Raw genomic sequence first — 21,244 nt, forward strand, 5'->3', positions numbered from 1 at the left:
GAATTATGCATGTCTTGACGCCAGGGTGCTGAGCAACACCAGTGCCATCATAATTGAAACAATTGAAAAGACAATACCAGATGGGTCAATAATTAGACAGCAGGAGGGGGAAACTTGATCCGGACGCTCCCCTGCTTTCCCTGCCAACCTAACCACCACGCACATGGAGGGGACCTTTACTGACACGTCCTGGTCCCCTACGGTGCACCGCCACGTGCTGCGCAACATGCTGGATTGTGTGTGTGCATGTGTGCTTGTATGCGCAATTATTGCGAAAGTTGCATAGCTAAATAACTACTCAGGCAATGCTGCTCTACCAGTAAATGGTTCCCAAAATTCTATATCTATCTAAATATATACAGAATACACATACATTCATGCAGTGGGGTTCAAAAGTTTGGGCACCCCAGGTAAAAATGTGTATCAATGTGCATAAAGAAGCCAAGAAAAGATAGAAAAATCACATGACAGATTAAACTTTTGTATCATTTTGCTGACATTTTATTGAATCCATTTTTCCTTCTACTTGTGAAATGTTCCCTGTGCCACTGGCTGCAATACAACCCCAAAGCATAATGGATCCACCCCCATGCTTAACAGTTGGACAGAGGTTCTTTTCCTTAAATTCTGTGCCCTTTCTTCTCCAAACGTACCACTGCTCATTGCGGCCAAAAAGTTCTACTTTAACCTCATCGGTCCACAGAACTTGTTCCCACAATGCATCAGGCTTGTCTTTATGTTCATTTGAAAACTACAAAAAGCTGATTTTTTTGGTGTAGACATAGAAGAGGTTTTCTTCCGATGACTCTTCTATGAAGACCATATTTGTACAAGTATCTCTTTATAGTGGAATGGTGTACCACATCTCCAGGTCTTTCTGGATGGATCATGCAGACAAACGTGGGTTTTGACTTGCTTTTCCCATAATCTTCCAGATCTTGCTTTGACTTCCACTGTTCCTGATGACTGCCATTACTAATTACATTCCGAACAGAGGATATTGGCATCTGAAAACACTTTACTATCTTCTTATAGCCTTCTCCTGCTTTGTGAGTATCAACTATTTTCAGTTTCAGTTTTCTAGACAACTGCTTAGAAGAACCCATGGTGCTGATTGTTGGGGCAAGGTCAGATGAGTCTTGGCGTTTAAAACCTTAAGATTGACATCACCTGGTCTTTCCAGAAGATGATTGAGAACAATCCATGACACTGTCAGGTCTCAGCTTTCCAAAGGGGGCGGTGGATGCTATAAACTATGCAGGGTGCCCAAACTTTTGCATACGCAGTTTTATTTTGTTTTCTGTTATTTTGAAAGTGTAAATTATGGAAATAAAATCTAACTTTTTGTGAGATATTATGCAAATGTCTAATCTGTCATTTGAAGCCTTTTGGAGATTTTTCCATCTTTTCTTGGCTTCTTTATGCACTTTAATACAAATTTTTACCTGGGGTGCTCAAACTTTTGAACCCCACTGTGCGTGTGTGTGCGCGCATATATATGTATATGTATATGTGTGTGTGTGTGTGTATATATATATATATATATATATATATATTTATAGTTTAGATTTCTAAAAGTTCCTAGAAGTGTTGGATAAGTAAACTTTGTGGCTCAGTAACAACAGCCAGAAACAGTCCCTGTGTATTGTTTGTCAAAACCTTGTCGCCTTGGATTAGCTCTTTGACGTTATTCATTGGTGTCTCTTGGTCTGCGGAAAACAGAGGCAGGTGACTGATCCTTCCCTCCAGCCCTGCACTTCTATAAATCCATACTGAGGGCTCCCAGAAGATCCATTACACTCACTGGTCTCCTGGCCAGCGCAACGACTCAAGGTGATCACCATAAAACTACTTGCCACAGAGTCGTTTCTCACCTTGCAATGCCTTTAAAACAACCTGGGAAACAGAGGCAGCATGATGGCAAGAACACGAGCACCTCGGGCCAACATATGTCATAAAAATGTAAAAGCAACCATGTGCTGGTTTACTGCGATCAATAGCCAGTGCAAAGTCGTTGCAAAATAAATCTTTTTATATGTGATTACATAAAGAAACAATTACAGGTTTAATTGCTGTAGGCATGGAAGCAATTTCGCAAAATGCACTATTTTCTCAGTTTTGCCCTGATTGTTGTTGAGTGTGATTAAATAGCCTACATTATGTTTTTCTGAAGACCTGTTAATATTGCTGGATATCAAATGTAATTTATTTTAAATACAGACAAGAAAGTACAATATTACACATTAAATCTATGAAGTCAAGTAAAATCTCCCCATGCTGTGTTTTGGAATTAAGTTGACATAAAGCTACACAGATGTAACATTTTTGTTTTCTTCTGTGTGGTGTAAACAATAACAGGGTCAAGGATATAAAAAATAAATGCATTCAAAGATCAAAACTCAAACTGCCACAGGCCATAAAATCTACACACATGTATACAAACTTTAATTTCCTGGGAACATTGATTGAGACAGCCCTTGAACCATTGTGCACCACCAACACTATATTGGTTTCAAAAATAAGTTTTATTTGCTTTTTGCGGAGACTAATTTCCGTATTTCTTAAAAGCGGTGCCCCTGAAAGCATCTGTGTGCTCCTGTGTATTGGTTTCAATCCCCATTAGGGTTTATATAGCGCCATATGCACTTTTATGGGAAGGTCAATGGTTTTTAATGGCCACAACGCAGGTCTAAAACCACAGCAATAAACCCAAGAATGGCAACCTGGGATATACACACAGGTTGCATGATTATATTTAAGAATGTAGCGTATACTAACTGGTTACCAATGCGTCCATCCCTTCATACTGTATCTTCAGCAGAAGGATTCTGGGATGTAAAGTGAATAAAAGAAAAAGACAAAACCTGTCAACGCTTACAATCTTAAAAGCCTAATGAGCGGAAGTAACCATAGCAATTTAGAGAAAAGAACATCAAAGACTAGGGAGAAAGTATTTAGGCAGGCAGTATTCATGCATAATTAGCTGTGAAAATGGCACTACAGGATTTTGTTACTCCCTGTTCTTAATTAGTTTTTATCCTTAGTCTTGAGTGAGAGGTAAACAAAGCCATCAGATTAAAACTTCGCTTTTCTCCCTGAGACAACAACATGTCAACATTAGAGGCATGCTAGTGTTACCCATAAACTGTGCACTATTATCCCTGGGGAATGAGCGGCAGTCTTCTGTGTTTGTCCTAGTCAAGGTACTAGGAAGCCTGAAGCCATTCTTTACACCAAAATGCTGTTGTAGCAAGATAGTCAGTCTCTAAAATAGAGCACATAATTAACTTTGAATAAAGACCGCTAGATGGTAAAAGTGATCAGTGTAAATGTTCCCCAACAAAATTAAAAAGCTCCTCAACTAAAGAAAAATATTTCAGTTACTAATTCTTTGTTCTATACTGATTGTACTGTGCAAGCACATTGGTTTGAATGCTGACTTCTGGGCGGCCGTTTGTGAAAGACTTCACTATTGATCAATTTCAGATCAAATTGCTTAAGAACTTCTATGAGTGGGAAAAATGTAAAATAAAATTGATATATCTCTTTATGGTCAAAGTGCACTCACTATTTTCTTTTGTCTTATTTGACATAATGAAAACACGCTGGAATACACAGACTGCACACACAAGAGTAAACAAATGAAAGAAAATGTTTTGGTGAATTTCGGGAGCTTAGCTGTGTATTTCTGTTTCATTTCTGTTTAAAATGGCAAATTACCAGAATTAAATTAGAACACCAAAATCACATAAAAAAAAACAATGGGGAATTGTTTAATCACATAAATTAAGTAAGGGGATTTACTTTTCAGCAAGTTTTGGTACCTTATTATACCTTACTTTGATGAATATAAACCTGTTTTCTATTAAAGCTTAATTTTTAAGCCTATTTACATTCTCAAATAGTTTTTAACACATACAGCCATCTGACATTGGTATGTTTTTCAGTCGGATCTCTGGAAATAGACTGACATGCCTTTATGGGGGATTGTACTTGTCAATGCTGTGCTTTTTCTTGGAAGACTCTTTTCGGAACCCCTAAAATCCCCAAACTCTTTCACCTGATGACGCAAGCATGGGCATAAGCAAGAAAGACTCATTTCAGTCATTGTCTTTACAAAAACAAAACAGTGACACTTTGAAACATGGGAGACTAAAGTTAGAATTTAAAACAACCAAAAGGATCTAGAAAAAAGATCCTTCTGAGTTTCTCAGACATTCCAGCCAAGTATGGAAAGACAACGGTATTTTTTTCCTCATTCTCTCACCGTTGTCTTCCTGTCTCCCTGTGTGTTTCTACATGGGCTGGGCAATTTGACAATATCGCCAAAATAATATAAAAATGTCTACAGCACAAATGTTTACATATCGTTTCTGACATGTTGAAAAACCAGAGGCCGAACTGCATTGTTATTGGACTATGGCTGCATCATTTTAAGTTTTACAATTTGGGGATAGTTTAAAAATAAGGGGAAAAAAAGATTAGTGTTATCCTAAACATGGTGTAGTCAGAATATGTCCTGTAACTCTACAATAAAAAAATACTATTTAACATTAAATCAAAATTTGAAAAATGTAATAGTCTTTTGCCAGCCGCAACACTTCAGTAGTGACGGTTCTGTGTGTGTGTGTGTGTGTATGTACTGTATATAGATGTGCTACCACTGGGTGATGAGTCCTTTAAAATGACAACCTTCATTAGAACAGGCTTACTCATGGACAGATGGCAAGGCAGGACTGCATTAGAGCTGCTGCCACAATCCACTTCAAACCTGACCTTCCAGTGCACCCCCCGCACAATGCTTCACTGTCATTTTGGGGCTCAGGCATGCCTTGCTGACCCCCTATCTGTAGCTGGTCCTGCACCCCATTACTCTAAAGGCCCCTCACCTCTTTTTTTCAGCCATTTTTTGGGTGAGACCACCAAAATTTCTTTCCGCTAATGTTTACCCGATCAGTCAAGATTCCCCCTCCCCTTCTAGTGTCCTGGTGATGAATGACCATTGGCCGTCTCACCGACAGCTAGGCAGCTGATGCTACATAATTACAGTATCACCATTTAGGCAAAATTACCAAATTACTCCAGTCCTCAAGAGGCCTGGAAGAGTGACAGGCCAGCCAACAAAGGAAACACAAATATCTGAAAAGAGAGGGACATGGAAGATCACTTGGGCCTTACAGACGAGCTGTAGAATGAGGTTTGTTCTGTTCCTTGAGAGTGCAGCCATTAAAGCCAATGGGAAGCCAGAGAGCGAGTTGATTAGTCTAGAGAAGCAGAGGCACATTTTCTTTCATAAATAATGCAAAAAAACATCTGGGCTCTCCTTGATATCTGATCTTCCTATTCATAGTCATTAATTCATCTTGAAATCTTAGAGAATATAATCACAAACAGCTTAAAATTTCATCCTAGAAGCAAGGTCTGACTTATCTTTTTTGCTTTAAAGGTATAAAAAAAAAAGTCAACCTGAGAAATATTTCTCATCTTCCCTTGATTTAATTCTTTGTTTGGATTTAATACTGAAGATGCAAGATTATCATAAAATATGGTACTTCATCTACTTTTATAACAAAATATAAATTTTACATTTAAAACTATTAGTACTTAATACCATAATAACTGACAGACAGACTGGATGAGGTACCAAACAAAACAAGCAAAACTGTCTGAGAAAGTCCAAGGGCGACCTTGTCCAAGGTATGGAGTGTGCATTAAGTGATGAAGTGACATTTATGATGTGAGTGCTAACAGTGAGCAGTAGAGAAGATGTTGACTTAGCACTGTGTCTGGTCGCGACTGTGATGGCCACCAGGTTTGAGTTAAGCCCCACTAATTTATCTGCTACAACAAAGGATTTCTTTCATTTAGCCCTGAATCCAAAATGAAAAAAAACCACCTTGAAACAGTCACACTGTGTCTATTTGATCCATTATGTAGAGTAAAGTACAGTCTGTTCAGCCTTCTGCCATGTTAGCCATTTCATTTGTGAAAAAAGGCTAACAATACACTGCTGTTGCATGAAAATCTCATAAAATGTGTTATTTTCACATAAGAATTACAGCCCGTCTGTGGCCTGAGAAAATTCAATGAACCCCTGGAATCATGGGAGCCTTTAAAAACCCAGTGGATACAGCAAAAAAAATACATGGTGGTCAAAATCAAGGTGTTTTGATAGTTTCTAAAATAGGCAAGGAGTTCAAATTACCTCCACTTATCTGAATTACTTTTTACTGTTTATTTATGTTTGCTAATGCTGCAGGACACATTGAAATACGTACAAAAACTAAAGTCCAAACTTAAAGGAAAACAGTGAAACGTCTTGTTAAAAGCAGCTCCTGAACAAGACCAAATCCTCTCTTGTGAACAACAAGTTGCACCCAAATGATTAAATTATGGGTTGCCTGATGGCCCACTGAAAGTGTCAACCACGCTGTATATGATGGCGTGGAGACTGCTTTGATAAACATGCTCAGCAGAATGATAATGTTCTAGAGGGTAATTTAATCAGAATGGGCTGTATGTCACTTAGTAATAGTGGGCACTTTGCTGTGATTTATCTATGTTTGCTGTGGAGAGAGACAGAACAGACGGCCTGGTCTCCCAGATTAAATAGGGCATGGGAAAGATTCCTCACGCTATCAGGAGAAAAAATTATCACAAGCTGACGATTAGTATTATTAGCACAGGTGCAGTTACAGTAAACACCAGAGACTCCCATTTTGTTCTGAAAGGGAGCAGTAGATAAAGAAGGAGGCGAACTGACCTGGTGTGCGTCTCCCAAAGGTGTTTGGTCTATATGGTCCTGTAAGTTCCACTAAGGAATGCTGAAACAAACATTCACAGCTGGGCCCACAAAGTTTGCGGCAAAAACAAAAATTAGTACAATTCTTTAAGCTATTTAACTCAGCCATCAGGAGGATTAGCTACTAACTTTTATTGTGACACTATTTTAGAAATAGGAAAATTGGAACAATTGTTGGACAAAAAAAACAAAAAGAGACCCATCCTGAACTTGTTTGTTTAGTTCAAGTGTTTTAGGTTAAAGAGTTATGATGCTATGATGTCTGAATTATCACATCCTAGGAAATGTTAAAAGGCCTGCTGCTCAATACAAATATAAGAAACGGGAATAATCCAATGACTTGCTACGAGAGGATTTGCATGATCTTGATTGATTACACTGATAACCTTCATTTCAGCTTAGTAAGACCTGCAAAAGTTGTAGTCATGTGCGGATGATTCAGCAGCTTATGTAAAATACCTTTAAAAAACTCATATACTGTTACTTAAATTATAATGTACATGAGTACACTTAGTACATATGTAGCAGTCTCAGACGAGATAAGATTACAATCTAAATGTATATCTTCCTAATTAAAGCGTAAACCATAGACGATAACAGGGAAGGTTATAGAGATGGCAGGCAACAACTCGACATCCACAAATCTGGTCCGTCTGTCTATGTGATGACACTAAAGGAGTCTGGGGACCTCTCAATGGAACTTTATTGCTGTGCACTACAATGGCGCTGATTCACAATGTCTTGCGCACAAAGTTAACCAAACTTGACCAAACGTCCTCTTTTGCCTCTTTTCCACATTTTACATACTGTCCGGGGCGTCCGGAGGGAGTGGGGGGTTTATATATTCATGAAAATGTCCGGTTATCCCTGTTTTTCACGGGACCCCTGAGCGTTTACTTAAGTTGACTGGCGCTTTGCACACATCACTACGGTACTTCGTTATGTGACGTATTTCCCGAGATGCTGCCTTGTAGGGCTGCACAATTAATCAGATTTTAATCACAATCCCAATTTTGATTTCCCACAATCAAATTTGCGTGACCAAGCAATTTTTTTAAATGTGTCATTTCATAGAATGTTTTTTGAAAAGCCAATCTACCGCTCCGTAAAACTCCGTCTGATCATGCGCCAGTCAGAGTTGTTTCCTTCCCCGCGCAGTCACGGAAGGAAAATTTCACAACAGATAGCAGTCGGTTATACATCGGTAAATAAGTAAATGGAACATTTTGTCCCGTCTGTACTGTTTTTCTGCAACAGCAGTGACCAGTGCTAGTCGGTGCTAGTTAGCGTCTGTTAGCACACAGGGTTCCTAGAGCGCAAGTAATATTTTTCCTCTAGGACGCACCTGTGCACCAAATGTGCTCGCATCCGCTGCAATGTTGTTTATATGGATATGGTTTAATTTAGCGTTACATGAAGCATTTCTTCTGTGATGCCGTGCCTTTGTTGGATCTCTCTCCTCTTTCACCTCTTACTCTCCGTGCAGCCTCGCCACACAGCGGCCTCCGATCCACACTTCTGATATTTTTGTACAGTTTTAATTGTAATTTTAGTTTGAACTGTATATTGTTAAGCATGAGAAGAAAAACTGTATTTCTGCTGGTACACTATTTGCTCTTGCAGCAGCCACGGTGAAAAACACAGAAGAAGTTATTGAATGCAACTAACTTCAGTTGGTAGAGTAATAGCATGTGAGACGGAGCTGCTGAAACTGGGCGAGAGATGTGACCCATGGCCACAATATCATTATTCATAATGAGTCAGCCGTCTCTCTGTGAGCAGCGTCCATCACACTCCCCCTCTCTCCCTAGCTCTATTAATCAGTTATTGTTGAAAACAAGTGAAAGAGCTTTCTCAGAGATACATATAAATAAAAAAAATCCCAGCTAACCCAGATAGCTAAGTGTCATTTACATGCATTGCAGCTGTATGTCCCTACAACATACAACTTCAACATAAGAGGAATGTAGCATGATATGGATGTGGAAGTAGTTATAAATGGCCTATGTGACACTAAAACATGTTTTGGTTAAAATCAAATAATCGTGATAGTCGTGATCACAATATTGATCAAAATAATCGTGATTATCATTTTGGCCATACTCGTGCAGCCCTACTGCCTTGTGGGTGGCTCTGCGACGGTCTATGAATGAGACAGCGGAGCACATACAGGGAGCAGATCAGACAGCGGAGCCGAAGCGTAAGTGCAGCTTCACAGTTGAAATGCAAAAAAAGAAAAACTTTCCACGTATCACCCCAGTCGGGACAAATGGGAGGCGCACTGCACCGTGTGCAAAGCTAGCACATATCTTTCAGTGTCTAATGAAGGTGCTGGAGATCGCAAAGCTCCCATGGACACCAAAAAACCTTATCTTCTAAGAGATATTTAGATGAAGCTGGATTTTGAACTTGACACAGAATAGGTCATATTTATAACTTTATAAATTTCCTATTTATGTATTTATTTATTTTAAAAGAGCTAATATTATGTTACAGATTTTATTACATAAGTTATTTTTGTACCACTGAGGCATAATAAAGTGTGTTCATTAACCCATGACCTGAGAAGCCTGTCTGAATTTGTGTTTTGAGGCCGGCCGAGTATCCTCTTTTGTGGAAATCAAAATATGGTCACCCTACACTATCCCGACTGGGCTGGCTGGAGGCATTACTTTAAAAGGCTAAAATACATAACCTTACAACTGATAAGTCATAGTGAAATGCACTTCCATATGATGCTGCAGAAATTATTCAAAATGTGTCAAATTATGCTGATTCTTCCTCATAACAATAATTAAAAACATTATAAAATAATAAACAAAGACTAAAAAAAGAACTAGGCCACTGCTATGACAGCAACATGATAAAACAAAGCATTGGTTCATCTTTCTTGTATCCAAATATGATTTATTATTTAAAACTTATACTAACAGCTCAGAGAATAATGGCTAGAGGGAGAGAAGCAAAACAATAAATAGTAAAAGGTTTGAACTGTCAATCTAAAGTAGCCCTAGGGTGGAAAACAAAACCAAAAATTATACAGTAAAAATACCCGACTTCTAACTAAAAGTTCCTTTGGGACATTAACTTTCTCAAGCAGACCTCTTGTTTGAACTATTAATACGTTCTAGGTCTGCTGTGACAGGTAGGGCTGAAATGTGCAAGTGCAGATGACCCTGCGATGTCTTTGCTAAACGTTATTAGCGTGAACCTGTGGACGGCCATAATAACGATAAGATTCAGACTATTGAAGAGGGCAGTCAATGCAGATCATCATCAGATATGTCACATTTTAATTACAATAACCTGTTACGGAAGAGAATTAGGGCCACATGTGAAAAATGTATTGGATTTTTGAGTTCAAAATTCTGCATGTGACAGACACCGCTAATGCCGTTAACATTAAAAATAAAAAAACAAAAGCAAAAATAAAAATACATGTAGTAAAGCAAATGTTCACAGAGGACTTAATAATGTATCTTCAGGAGGACAGGAAAACAGACAAACAGTGTGATGATTTCAGCAGTTGAAGTGGCCCAATACAACTGCAGGTGGTAAATAAATAACTTGTAGCAAGGGTAACCATTCTGAATACCAACATGGGTACAATCCCCAAAGTTTCTATTCATTCCAACCTGTTGAGTGATATTTGGTCACATTTTAGGCATAGTGAATACTTTAACTTAAATGCAAAAAATTGAACAATTATGGACAATGATGCAACACATCCTCTAGCATAGTCATAAATATGTGACTTAGCTTGTTACACTTGACATCATATTTTTTATTTGATCATTAATCTATGAACAGATGAGTTACTTGTCTAGGGCAAATAGACAATTTCCTTGTCATACTTATGTAGCAGATTGGGTTTTTTTTTAAGAGTCTTTCCGCTATGCAAGGTGGGTAATTACTGTCATTGATTAATAATCCTGGGCCAACCCCACAATAATCAGTCCCACATGTGCTTGCCCCTCTTAAAGGAAAAGCTCATTTGCCACTGGGATTCACAGCCTAAACTGCTTAGTTGGATGTAATGGAGAGCAATTTTCTTGTCTTGAGAAAAAAAATTGTAGATTGGATGGGTTTAGCCCGGTCATTTTCCATTGCCTCAGCACATCAAATCTCCAAACAAGGACAACTCAACTCAACTTCAGATTGTGCTCTTCTCCCTGCGGGTAATAAGTAGTTTTCAAGAACACAAGGACGTTTTTTATTGCTTTACCAGTTATTTTGAGTATTATTTCCACACTGCAATTTCTCAAAAAAATAACATAACTGACTAATCTAATCCTTTGTTGAATGAAATGCAATGCACCATTGGCTGATATCTTCAAATAACGCTTCAGACTCAATACATGCTGTGAGATCAAGAGAAATGGCTGAATTCATAGTATGATGGATCGCTTATTTCCATGCATTGTTGGCAAAGTCGTGAGATGACTGCTGGGGGTTCAGTATGAAGCCAAGCCTAAATCCCTGAAAAAGTAATTAAAAGCAAAGTGATTTCCAGTTTGTTCTACATTATTCAGGGTTTATCTTTTCTTATTTCCAATTATATGCAGCGGACTGGATTTCAGAGAAGGGGGCCCCCAAAGAAGTGTGCAATCCTCTAAGAGATTTATGTGTTTATAGCAAATTGTGAAAATCACCCTTAATGTTCAGGCAAAACTGGTAAGAGAATGTCCAAATTGGAATTACTGGGCATTGCCAAGATGTAAACAATAAATGGTCCATCTGCCTGAGCTCTTCTCACTCTCAGAAGAGTAGACAAGCCACCATCTGCAGATATGCTTCAGCAGGCACGCATGAGTTACTGTTCAGAAGATATACGTAAAATATATATGTTGTTGTAGGAAATGTACTAACAATATTTTAATCTGGAAAAAAAATGTGCTTGTGTTCTCTTGTGGTGGACGTTTACAGCTGACATTTCTTGGACAAGACCAAGTTGGTCCACAATGTGTCAGTTTTTACCAAAATTTAATAGTCTTTGCATTTGAAGTCTGACAGAAATAAATCTGTGAAAGCGCTAACAGGGCCAACTTTTTTACTTTCCAAACACCAACTATGACCAATAATATTTCACCTGCTTCAACTGTTTTGACAGACAAGACAATGACTGGAAAAACTAACAACACAAACAACTTTCATTGTAGTTCTCAATTAGGCTGATTTTTTTTCCTGTCTGATTTTTGTTACCGAGTAGAAAAGCTTTTTAATTGCTTATAAATAACACTACTTTTGCATAGTTTTAACAAGCCATCTGTGTAATTATCCTGATGTTCCAACCACTCTGAGCAATGACATGAGGCTGAAGTTAATCATTTAATTATACAAATATTAAAATTAATTTAATGTCAATTTTAATCAATTAATGCATTTAGCTTTAGCCACAGCGGTGGTACATTAACATAACATTGACTGCAGGCTTTTATCCTTTCTTGCTACGCCTACATGTGACATCCCAGAATTAAGTTGAATTTAAAAATGTAGAAGTTGGGTACCATCTTGTTTGTTTACTTTGTTCAGTAGTGAGGGGGTGGACAGACTATTATTTGAGATTTCATAAACCAAATAGATAATTGTTTGCAGTCACAGCAGCTTTATAATGGGTGTGTTGGTGGAACAAACAAGACAGACGGAATTAATGGCAAAATAAATCCAAAACACTGGATAGACTTTGGGAACGAGTGAGATCTCTTGTCAGAGATGAGCGCTCGCAAAGAAAAGTCAAGCAGTTGTCATTTTCCAAGAGCAGACGAGACAACGCTGATGATGACAGTGATCAGAGTTGGAAGATAAGAACATGATAGCGGCTGGGAGTAAAGATAGCGCTAAAATAAAATCACATTCAAAAAGAACTGACTGTTCCCGGTAAAGAACTACACAGGGAAGGTGTTTTGCCCAGAGATAATTACAATAACAGTACCCAGTGGCAGTGTGATTGCTCCCAGGTGACATTGCAGGTTATTAAATTGTCCTTCTGTACCCTGTTTTTGGTGCTGCAGACACTTGAACTGACTGCCCACAAGACTGACTCACAGTTTATCTGCTCCATTTGTTTGACATCTTTACGACATACCATATTAACACAACCTAATTTCATCTGGGCCTCAATGTCTTCTCTTGGCTGTCTCATGGAAATCCTTCAGGGGTTAGGTTAGGACTGCTGGGACGTTTGTCTCGACCGAATTACACCAAGTGACATTTCTTCCATCCTATCTTGTTTTCCATTTCAAGTTGGCAAGAGAAGAAACTTGTGACAAACTTTAAAGGTCCAATATGTAATATATTTACTGTATTCAATCCAAAAATGACCCCAACGCGTCATCAGATATTAAGGCAACACGCAAAGTTAAAATGCTTCTTTCTGACAACAATGCTAATGCCAGTATTTTCTCCTTTTGATATTTCCGTTCTGTGACGGAATTTCTGTTTGTGTTTTGGCATGTGTTTTGTTATCAACTGCCCAGATTGACAGCCAGGCCGGGTTGCCAGATATACCTGCAAAAATGCAAGGTGTTTAGCGATTGTTGCTGCCCAAGCCCAAAGTTTGTATTTTAGGCAGGTGGAAAAGGACGGCAAGGTAGTGTTATTTTTTAAGAGGTTCCTATTGTAATTCTAAGCCTAAATGGAGGGTGTCTGTCAGTTGGGTACAGAGCTCCGCATGAGCGCAGGCTTCTATGACCGTTAATATTGTCAGCATTTAACGTTTGCTACTCCGCTGTCTACTGTGAAGTACTGAATGGCTGAGATAAGTGTCTAACAATTGTTGTGAATGCTGTGGTCTCAGCCTGGCAACCAACGAGTCTGGGGAGGAGGGGGCGGGTGAGACGATTCTCTCCAGTATTTTAAATTTGTCCCGCAGTAACTATTTTAAACACTAGCTGTCATTATTACATATTGGACCTTTAAAAGTGCACATTACTGGCAATTGTCAAAAGAAATTAGCTCTGAAATGTTTATTATAAAAGTTGTTACATTCTGAGGGGAGGTGACACACAACGCAAACTTTCGTTGACTTAAGAACAAAACATGAAATCAATGGTAGAGATAGAAAAAACAAGGAAAACACTGCAGTCTCTCCTCAGATCATTTGTGGTGTGACAGTAAGAGTTATGTGATCTCTTCACAGAATAAATCAGGGATGAAAAATCAATCAAATTAATCAACTAATAGCTCCCTTAATGTCTCTGTTTGTGCGCAGATGACACTCCCATCCAGCCATACAACAAGCACCAATCATATTAATTAACTCCTCATTTATTACAAATTAGTTTTCAAAACTAATAAACTATGATTAAAATGTTTTTATTTTGGACATTAAAAACATCCCAGCTTCCACATCTTTGGAGTGCATGCTAATTACCTTATTGTCATTATGTGTAGGTATGCTAGTGTTTATACATGTGGGGGTGTGGGTGTGGTGTGTGTGTGTGTGGTTTCATTTGCAGTAATTCATAGAAACTATAAACTCAATTCAAAATATAATGCATGTGCACACATATATTGCTAAATCCTCTGTTAAACCAAACAGCTATGCAAAAACACAATTTCTTTGTGATTTTCTGCATCACACTACCTGGTTCAGGAGCCTTGGGTTTGTATAAATGAGGGTTGTTTTATACGAACAATATAGATTACTGCTGGATTGTATAACATTATACAAATGTTTCCCATAAATCTTAATGTCCTCTAACGGTGATGTAGCCCTCAATGGCAACACTTTTGATTAGAGAATATTGCTGCAAGGCACCGGTGCACACATAACAGAACAAACATATTAACAAAAAACATTAATTAAGGGATACTCACATTTTGCAGGGAGATCATAGCCGCAGGTGATCTTGGCGTTGCCGGTTTCACAACCATTTAGTGAGTGGCACTCATCATACAGACAGGTCCCCGCTGCTTTGTGTATGCAGCCATCCACTGAAACAGAGACAGAGATACAAAATGGTAAGGCCTACCTGAGGAGAAACAGGCACATGGCAGATCTCAAACTAGCTGGGTAAATTAGCAGTTTGTGTGCTTTATCATGTCAAAACAAACAAGCATTTACAGGAACAGGACCAAAAACATGCTGAAAATCATGTTGATGAGTTTGATTCCTGAATCCCTACGCTCTAAAATTATCTCCTGAGCTCAGTATCTCCTCTCTGTAGGGACATTGGGTCTGCCATAGTGTGCTGCGCCTGCTGCTGGTAAATATTGACGAGCTTAGGAATGAAATTAGCTGGGCTCGGCTCTAATGACGCATCCACACACACTGAAAATGAGACTGTTCTTCCTGTAATCCTTCTCCACTGTCAACAGCGATATACAATCAGATCATTAACTGTATTTTTTCTGCCCTGTGGTAGGAATCTTATATCTGTCCTGTTCTCTGTGGTGAGCCTGTTATGATGCCGATCTGTGTTCTGATTCTGTCGCGCTCCCTGTTGATGTGTGTGTCCTGGTTCCACGGAGACCCCGGGTACCCCGCCCCCCTAAGGTTTTAATTTTACCGGGTTAAGGCCGCGATACACTTGATTGATGGAACGTCTTACACAAGAAGGCAGAGAGATAGAAATCCACATTATCCGTCTCTGAAAGCCTGACATCCCTCCAAGAGCATGTTATCAATCACACTGAAACATCATAAAATCCTCCTCAAGTTGTCCTGTAAAAATCCTCACAAGCCATTAGAGGATAACAGAGCCAGGAGGAGGAACAGTAGCAGTTGGAAAAACAGATGTGTCTTTTCTTTAGTTTCTCTATAAAATGTGACCGATGGAGAGAACAAGTCTCAGACCAGCTTTATCCATCATAGCTTAAATGGTTGAGAGTTAAGCCTGCAGGATAACCGCTGTTTACATATTTTGAACCGATAAAGAAAAAAGAACTGAGGAACACATTAAAAAAAAAAAAATTTAAAAATCTGAATTTAAATTCCTGATAAAAGACAAAAAGTGACTCTAATCGCTATCTTCATCTCTAATGTGATAATTATTCACATACAACGCCAGGAAGAAAGCTGTGAAAAAGGCTGAACATTAGTTGTACATTATCTTCAAAAATGTACTTTGCTTCACATCGTCAACACAGACAAAAGGTCTTCTGATGAGGGATGGTCCTTTTCTGAGCGCCTTTCAATTTCTCAGGGATGAGTCAACGACAACAGCTGGGCGGAAGATTTTCCAGCTCTATCAATCATCTTTAATGGACTGAGGGACAGGCAGTTGACAGAGACGAATCCTGATGGCTTTTGGAAAAAGTAACATGAATCTGACAGTGATGTGGATATGAGGAAGTATCGCTCTGGCAACAATGAAAGCTACTTAACACAGCACAAAGCGGATGTGGCGCTGGCTGTAGGCTCGGCATTCTTGTCATATTCACTGTGCAAACAAGATTGTCCATGATCATTAGCCACATTTATTTCCTTTATAATTGCTTCTTAACGTCTCACAAACAAAAATTGTTCAATGCAAAGGCTGAACTGATAGCTCCAGGACCGTAAGCATGATTCTCAATCAAATACACATAAAGTTGCTACTGCCATAGATGAAATCAGGACCTTTCTGCCCTTGTGTTTCACTACAGCACTAAATGAATATGATTTAAGCCCCCCAGTGTGTTCACCTGATGCAGCATCAGCACTGACAGGCCACTTAATGTTTACTAATTCCTCCTTTCCTACTGACAGGCTTCATATTGCGGTGAATTGATAAAGTTTTAATATAGTTGTACTGTGTTAAATAAAATCTTTAACACTTCATTAATTCTTCATTTACTAGCCGTCTTGTTTTATATATTCTCTTTCCATAACATAAAGTATATACACACATATATACAGTATGTATATACAGGCTATGATGAAACCATAACATCTTGCCTTTATTCTATGATATTATAGCCACTTAAAGAAAGCAAGGTCAGAAGAAAATGGAGTATTACAGGTTGCACATTATATAACTACATCTACACCGCAAATGAAAACGTTTAGTGCTAATTGCTCAAAGATCATCAGTCATTTTATTGGTTGATCTAGCTGACTTGTCCGCCTATTTAACCCTCCAAATAGATTAAGTCTTTAAAGCTGTCATTCAGACGCACTAATTGAACCATATATAGAGTAAATGGGCTGCACTATATTGATCAAGCAGAAAAAGACATTCAAAATGTATTTCTTTATTTCAGTGTAAAGTAATTGGACTGTTCCGTTAAACAACATCTTGTTACAGCCTGAAATAAAGCAGGAAACCGTTCAGTAGCAGAAAAGTATCCTGCTAGAACAGGTGTAAAGAAAGATTATCTTTTCCTGGTCATATAAAACCCCGAGACACCAACCACATGGCCAACCTTTGGCAGAAAAGGCCATTGGCCTGATCAGTCTCCCGAGTTGGTTAAACAAGTGCATCAGAACAAATCAAAGCGACGAGACGCAATATGTCTTCATAACAGCAGGCAGCGCTAGTCTGTATTGTTGGCCAAATATTGAAAACCGGCAGCTGATTGGACGAACAAGTCACGTGGGTCTGGTTTCTCCAGAAACTCAAAGCCAGACTGTCATGGCGGCTTGTTGAGAAGACAATCTCATATTTTACTATATTTTACTCACCAAAAAAGGGTTTCTGAAAACATTTTAAGGCCGTGCAGTCGCTGAATCTGTCTTTCAGTTTGACAAAAATCAGCTTAAAAGATTTTCATCAGATTTTGAGAAACTCTAGTCATACTCCCGCTCTTTGTTCCCGGGTTAGCACTCCAATCAGATTGGTCATTTGAGTCTGACTGCCGGCAATGCCCGCCTTCTGACTAAGCATGTCAGGTCGGCCAATATGAAGGCCAACAGCCCCTCCGGAGCGATCGCCCCATGTAGGCTGAATCCTGCAGTGTCATTCCCCATCTCTCTTTCCACTCCGGACAGACGACGGCACTGAACACACCAAAAAGACTCGATTCACCAACCTCGCCAGACTGTCCGACGGCCGATTACCAGGTTGGTGCGTCACGGCCCTACGGCCAGCCAGGTTAGGATCATTTAATAATGCCCTCCTCCAGTTTGCACAGGAGTCCATGCCCCCCAGACTCTTCTTCTCATCACTATTATACCAGGCATGGCTGATCTCTTACCTATGAGCACCTTGGGAACCCAGTGAGCAAAAGCATACAGGATTCTGTGTTTCATCTCAGTAGCTGAAGAGTAAAATTGTAGATATAAGTTTCAGCTTCCATTTCGCTGCTCCTCCTATTGACGGTTTCATAAGCTACAGTAAGTGAGTTTTTTTCCCTGATGATACAGAGTGTGTCAGAGTGCGTCTAGTGTCAGCAAGTCCCGACAAGCTTGGAAATCTGTTCACAGTGCCCGTAAATGGAGAGGAAGATGCTGAACTGATCTGGCTGATTGCCAGAGTCTCGGATGCTACTGCTACAGATTTAATTTACCTGCTTCACGGAATGGGTGGAGTGGCACAGATGTATAGTGGGTAATGTAACGTGTGTTTGAGAAAGATATATATAGCGAGGGGGGGAGGGAAGTATAGAGACAAGAAGAGGTTTCAAAATGTGCTTTGTAATTTGAAATTCAATTGCACAGTAGGCTGTGAGACAATTAAAACTTGATTGTGAATACATGTTTCCATATCCATTACATAAACACCTAAAAGCAGATCCAAGGTTACATAAATGAAGACATGTGCCACATGCAATTTGGCCATCAATTTATTTTCTCATTTAAGTGGGATCTCAGAATTATTCCTCAAGGATTTCTACAATATAGATAGCTACAACATTTACCTAAGGCAGCCTCAGATTCTCATTAACTAAGACTGTTATTTACATTCACTTCACAAAGGAGGACATGTTAGCTCACTCTCTTGTAATTCACTATTTAGCATCAAGGCTTCTACAATCATAAACAGTTCTGTATTTTGCACATCCCAAGTTTCATAGTAAATTCTGATTATTTGCCCATTTAATGGTGGACCTTTTTCAAAATGTTTCTCTGTGAAACCTCACAGTTAGTAAATATCATGTATTTTTATTATTCATATATGTGTTTGAGTAGTATTAATAGTCTCCTCCTGAACAAAATTATGCCTGTGTCCCTATTACATTATACTTTGAATACAATAATCATATTCAAATGCTAAAAGGAAATCACAGTGTGCTCATCCTGATGATGCACCTGCATCACAACATTAAAAAGGTGATCATAGCAACCTCTCTCTCATCTCCCAGCTTTTAGTCTGAATTACATGCCAAGCAGATGCCCTGGGATGAACACGTGGCCGGCTGTGTGATGAACAATCAGTGGTGCCCAGTGCTATATTTCACCTCCTAAGACCAAGACTTCTTCATTTAACAGGCTTAATATTTAGGCGGCAGCATGTGCTTCTGTCCACCCCACTCCTGGGCTTCCTCAGGCCCCTGTTGAAAAATAAAACGGCCGGGCCTATGTGGGACAAAACATTTATTAATCTTCTCTGAGTGCCTTGCTCAAAGAAAGCTTCCCTGAGCAGCCACTCCAGCAAGTCCACACAGCTAATGAAGATACCTTTGAGCGGCGGCTGGACAGCATCCCTCTGAACTCATAATGGAAACAAGGAGAGAGCGAGAGACCGATGGAGAGCCATATTGAGAGAGACAAAGGCGACAAATGTGTGTGCGTGTTGGTGTGTGTGTGTCAGTCTGGAGCAGTTTGAATTAGTTACTCAGCTGTAACCTTGGCTCCTGCCATTGTTGAAGACACCTCTGCCTCGTCCTCTCAAGGCTCCGTTCCCACATGCATTAAGGGACTCAGCAAAGCTCTGCTTACTCTCCCGGGGCTTCTCCCAGGCAGCCCGAAAACCAAGGGCTTTCAATCGCTCCCTCAGACACAATGAATACCTGCTCTGCTCTCATTACAATACCCTGCTTTTCAGAAATAGTGTCAGCTGCAATTTTCTCTCCTAATTATTTTCCGCTCCTCTGAGGGTTAGGTTCAGGACTGGAGCCAGAGGAGGCAGCACAAGCTGGGCAGGAGGGAGGGAGGGGGTGAGCTGGATTCTACCTGGCAGGATATGGAGAAGTCTAAATATCAGTACATAATCGAACAGAGGGGAATAGATAGTTGATATTGAGGTAGGCCTATGTGACCATTCCCTGCCGATCCACTGAGATCTCAAACGCCAACACTTCTTGTGGGCTTGTTGGGAGACAGGAACTAAAACTTTTATCAATATTCTTTCACGCTGGGAATTGCAGTTTCCACACAAAACAAACATATTCCTAAAACTATTTAACCATACATTCCTTCACACCTATTTTTTGTAGTATCCATGGCGACAACATATTTCCTCTCTCCTCACAGCTTTTTCTTTTTGTAGAGCTGTACACTGATCAAAGCTCCTCCACAATTCCACCTCTGTGATTTACGACACCATTTTCTACTCAACTAATTTCACAGAAGGAGATAATGACATGGATTAGTTGCTAATCAAGTGCCAATCAGAGATCTGGCTGAACTAAATGTCAGATGGAATATGTTTAAGCCATTGTGGTTGCTCCCTTGTGATCCTGGATTATGTGTCCTAATCGCAGCAATTTTGGATGCAACAGGAGAGAGAGAGAGCTTGCTCTCTACTGTAACCAAGTTCCAGTAAAAGGGATAATAATCTCTATTTTACCTACAATACCCAGGTCAACAAGGGATTTGGGCTAATAGAATGCTAAGCAGATGTTCCTCTCCAAAGTGACATAAAATATCTCAGGCTTACAGACTCCACAATTCCCCTGACATAGCTCTGTAAGCAGAAAGCCCGATAAATGACACAACAATCACAGGTTCCACGCAGTGGAAACCCTGTTGTTATTAACTGTTACAGTTTGGCCCAAGTTGACAAATATGTCAGTAAAGACTGGAATCGCTGAAATAGGATAAAGAAAGTGTGGGTTGCAGTTTCAGCCTTAACTTAATATATTGACATACTGCAGGTCGTATCAATAACAGAGCAGTTGGAGGCTTATTTAGAAGTTTGCCAGGATAAATACACATACAAGAACTAATACAACTTAAGGGATGAAAGAGAAACCTTTACTGAGGTCCCCTTAAGCAAGGCACTTCATCATAGCATAGTACCCCACCATTGTAGAGGATCATACTGACCACCTCCCAGCTTTAAAAAACATGTGTATAAAAAAACAATTAAGGAAAAAAACTATTCAATTACCTAAAAATCTACTTTCAAAATAGAATTTTAAGTTAAGCATGAGCAAAGAAAAAAAATTGAAACGACATTACGTTCACTGAACTGTTGAGAAATAGTTAGCCCTGTTTATGCAGGGACATAATTCCTGGCTTTTCCTATTTTCCTACGCGCACAACTCCCCTGACACCGCTTTGTAAGCAGGAACCAGAACTGTTAATATACTGACACACTGCAGGACATACCAATAACAGAGCAGCTTGAGACATAA

At 39.4% G+C, this 21,244-nt stretch overlaps 1 protein-coding gene across 6 annotated transcripts in view; it reads right to left on the reverse strand.

Moving 5' to 3' along the window:
* macrod2 (mono-ADP ribosylhydrolase 2) overlaps positions 1–21,244 on the reverse strand; it is a 415,852-nt gene that overhangs the window by 231,371 nt on the left and 163,237 nt on the right. For all 6 annotated transcript variants that reach the window (XM_034897525.1, XM_034897522.1, XM_034897524.1 and 3 more), the window contains exon 5: positions 14,621–14,737. In XM_034897525.1, coding sequence (XP_034753416.1) covers positions 14,621–14,737 — 117 coding nt within the window. The remainder of the gene's footprint in view (positions 1–14,620; positions 14,738–21,244) is intronic.

This window comes from Etheostoma cragini, chromosome 17, assembly GCF_013103735.1.
Source record: "Etheostoma cragini isolate CJK2018 chromosome 17, CSU_Ecrag_1.0, whole genome shotgun sequence".
Lineage (NCBI taxonomy): Eukaryota > Metazoa > Chordata > Actinopteri > Perciformes > Percidae > Etheostoma > Etheostoma cragini.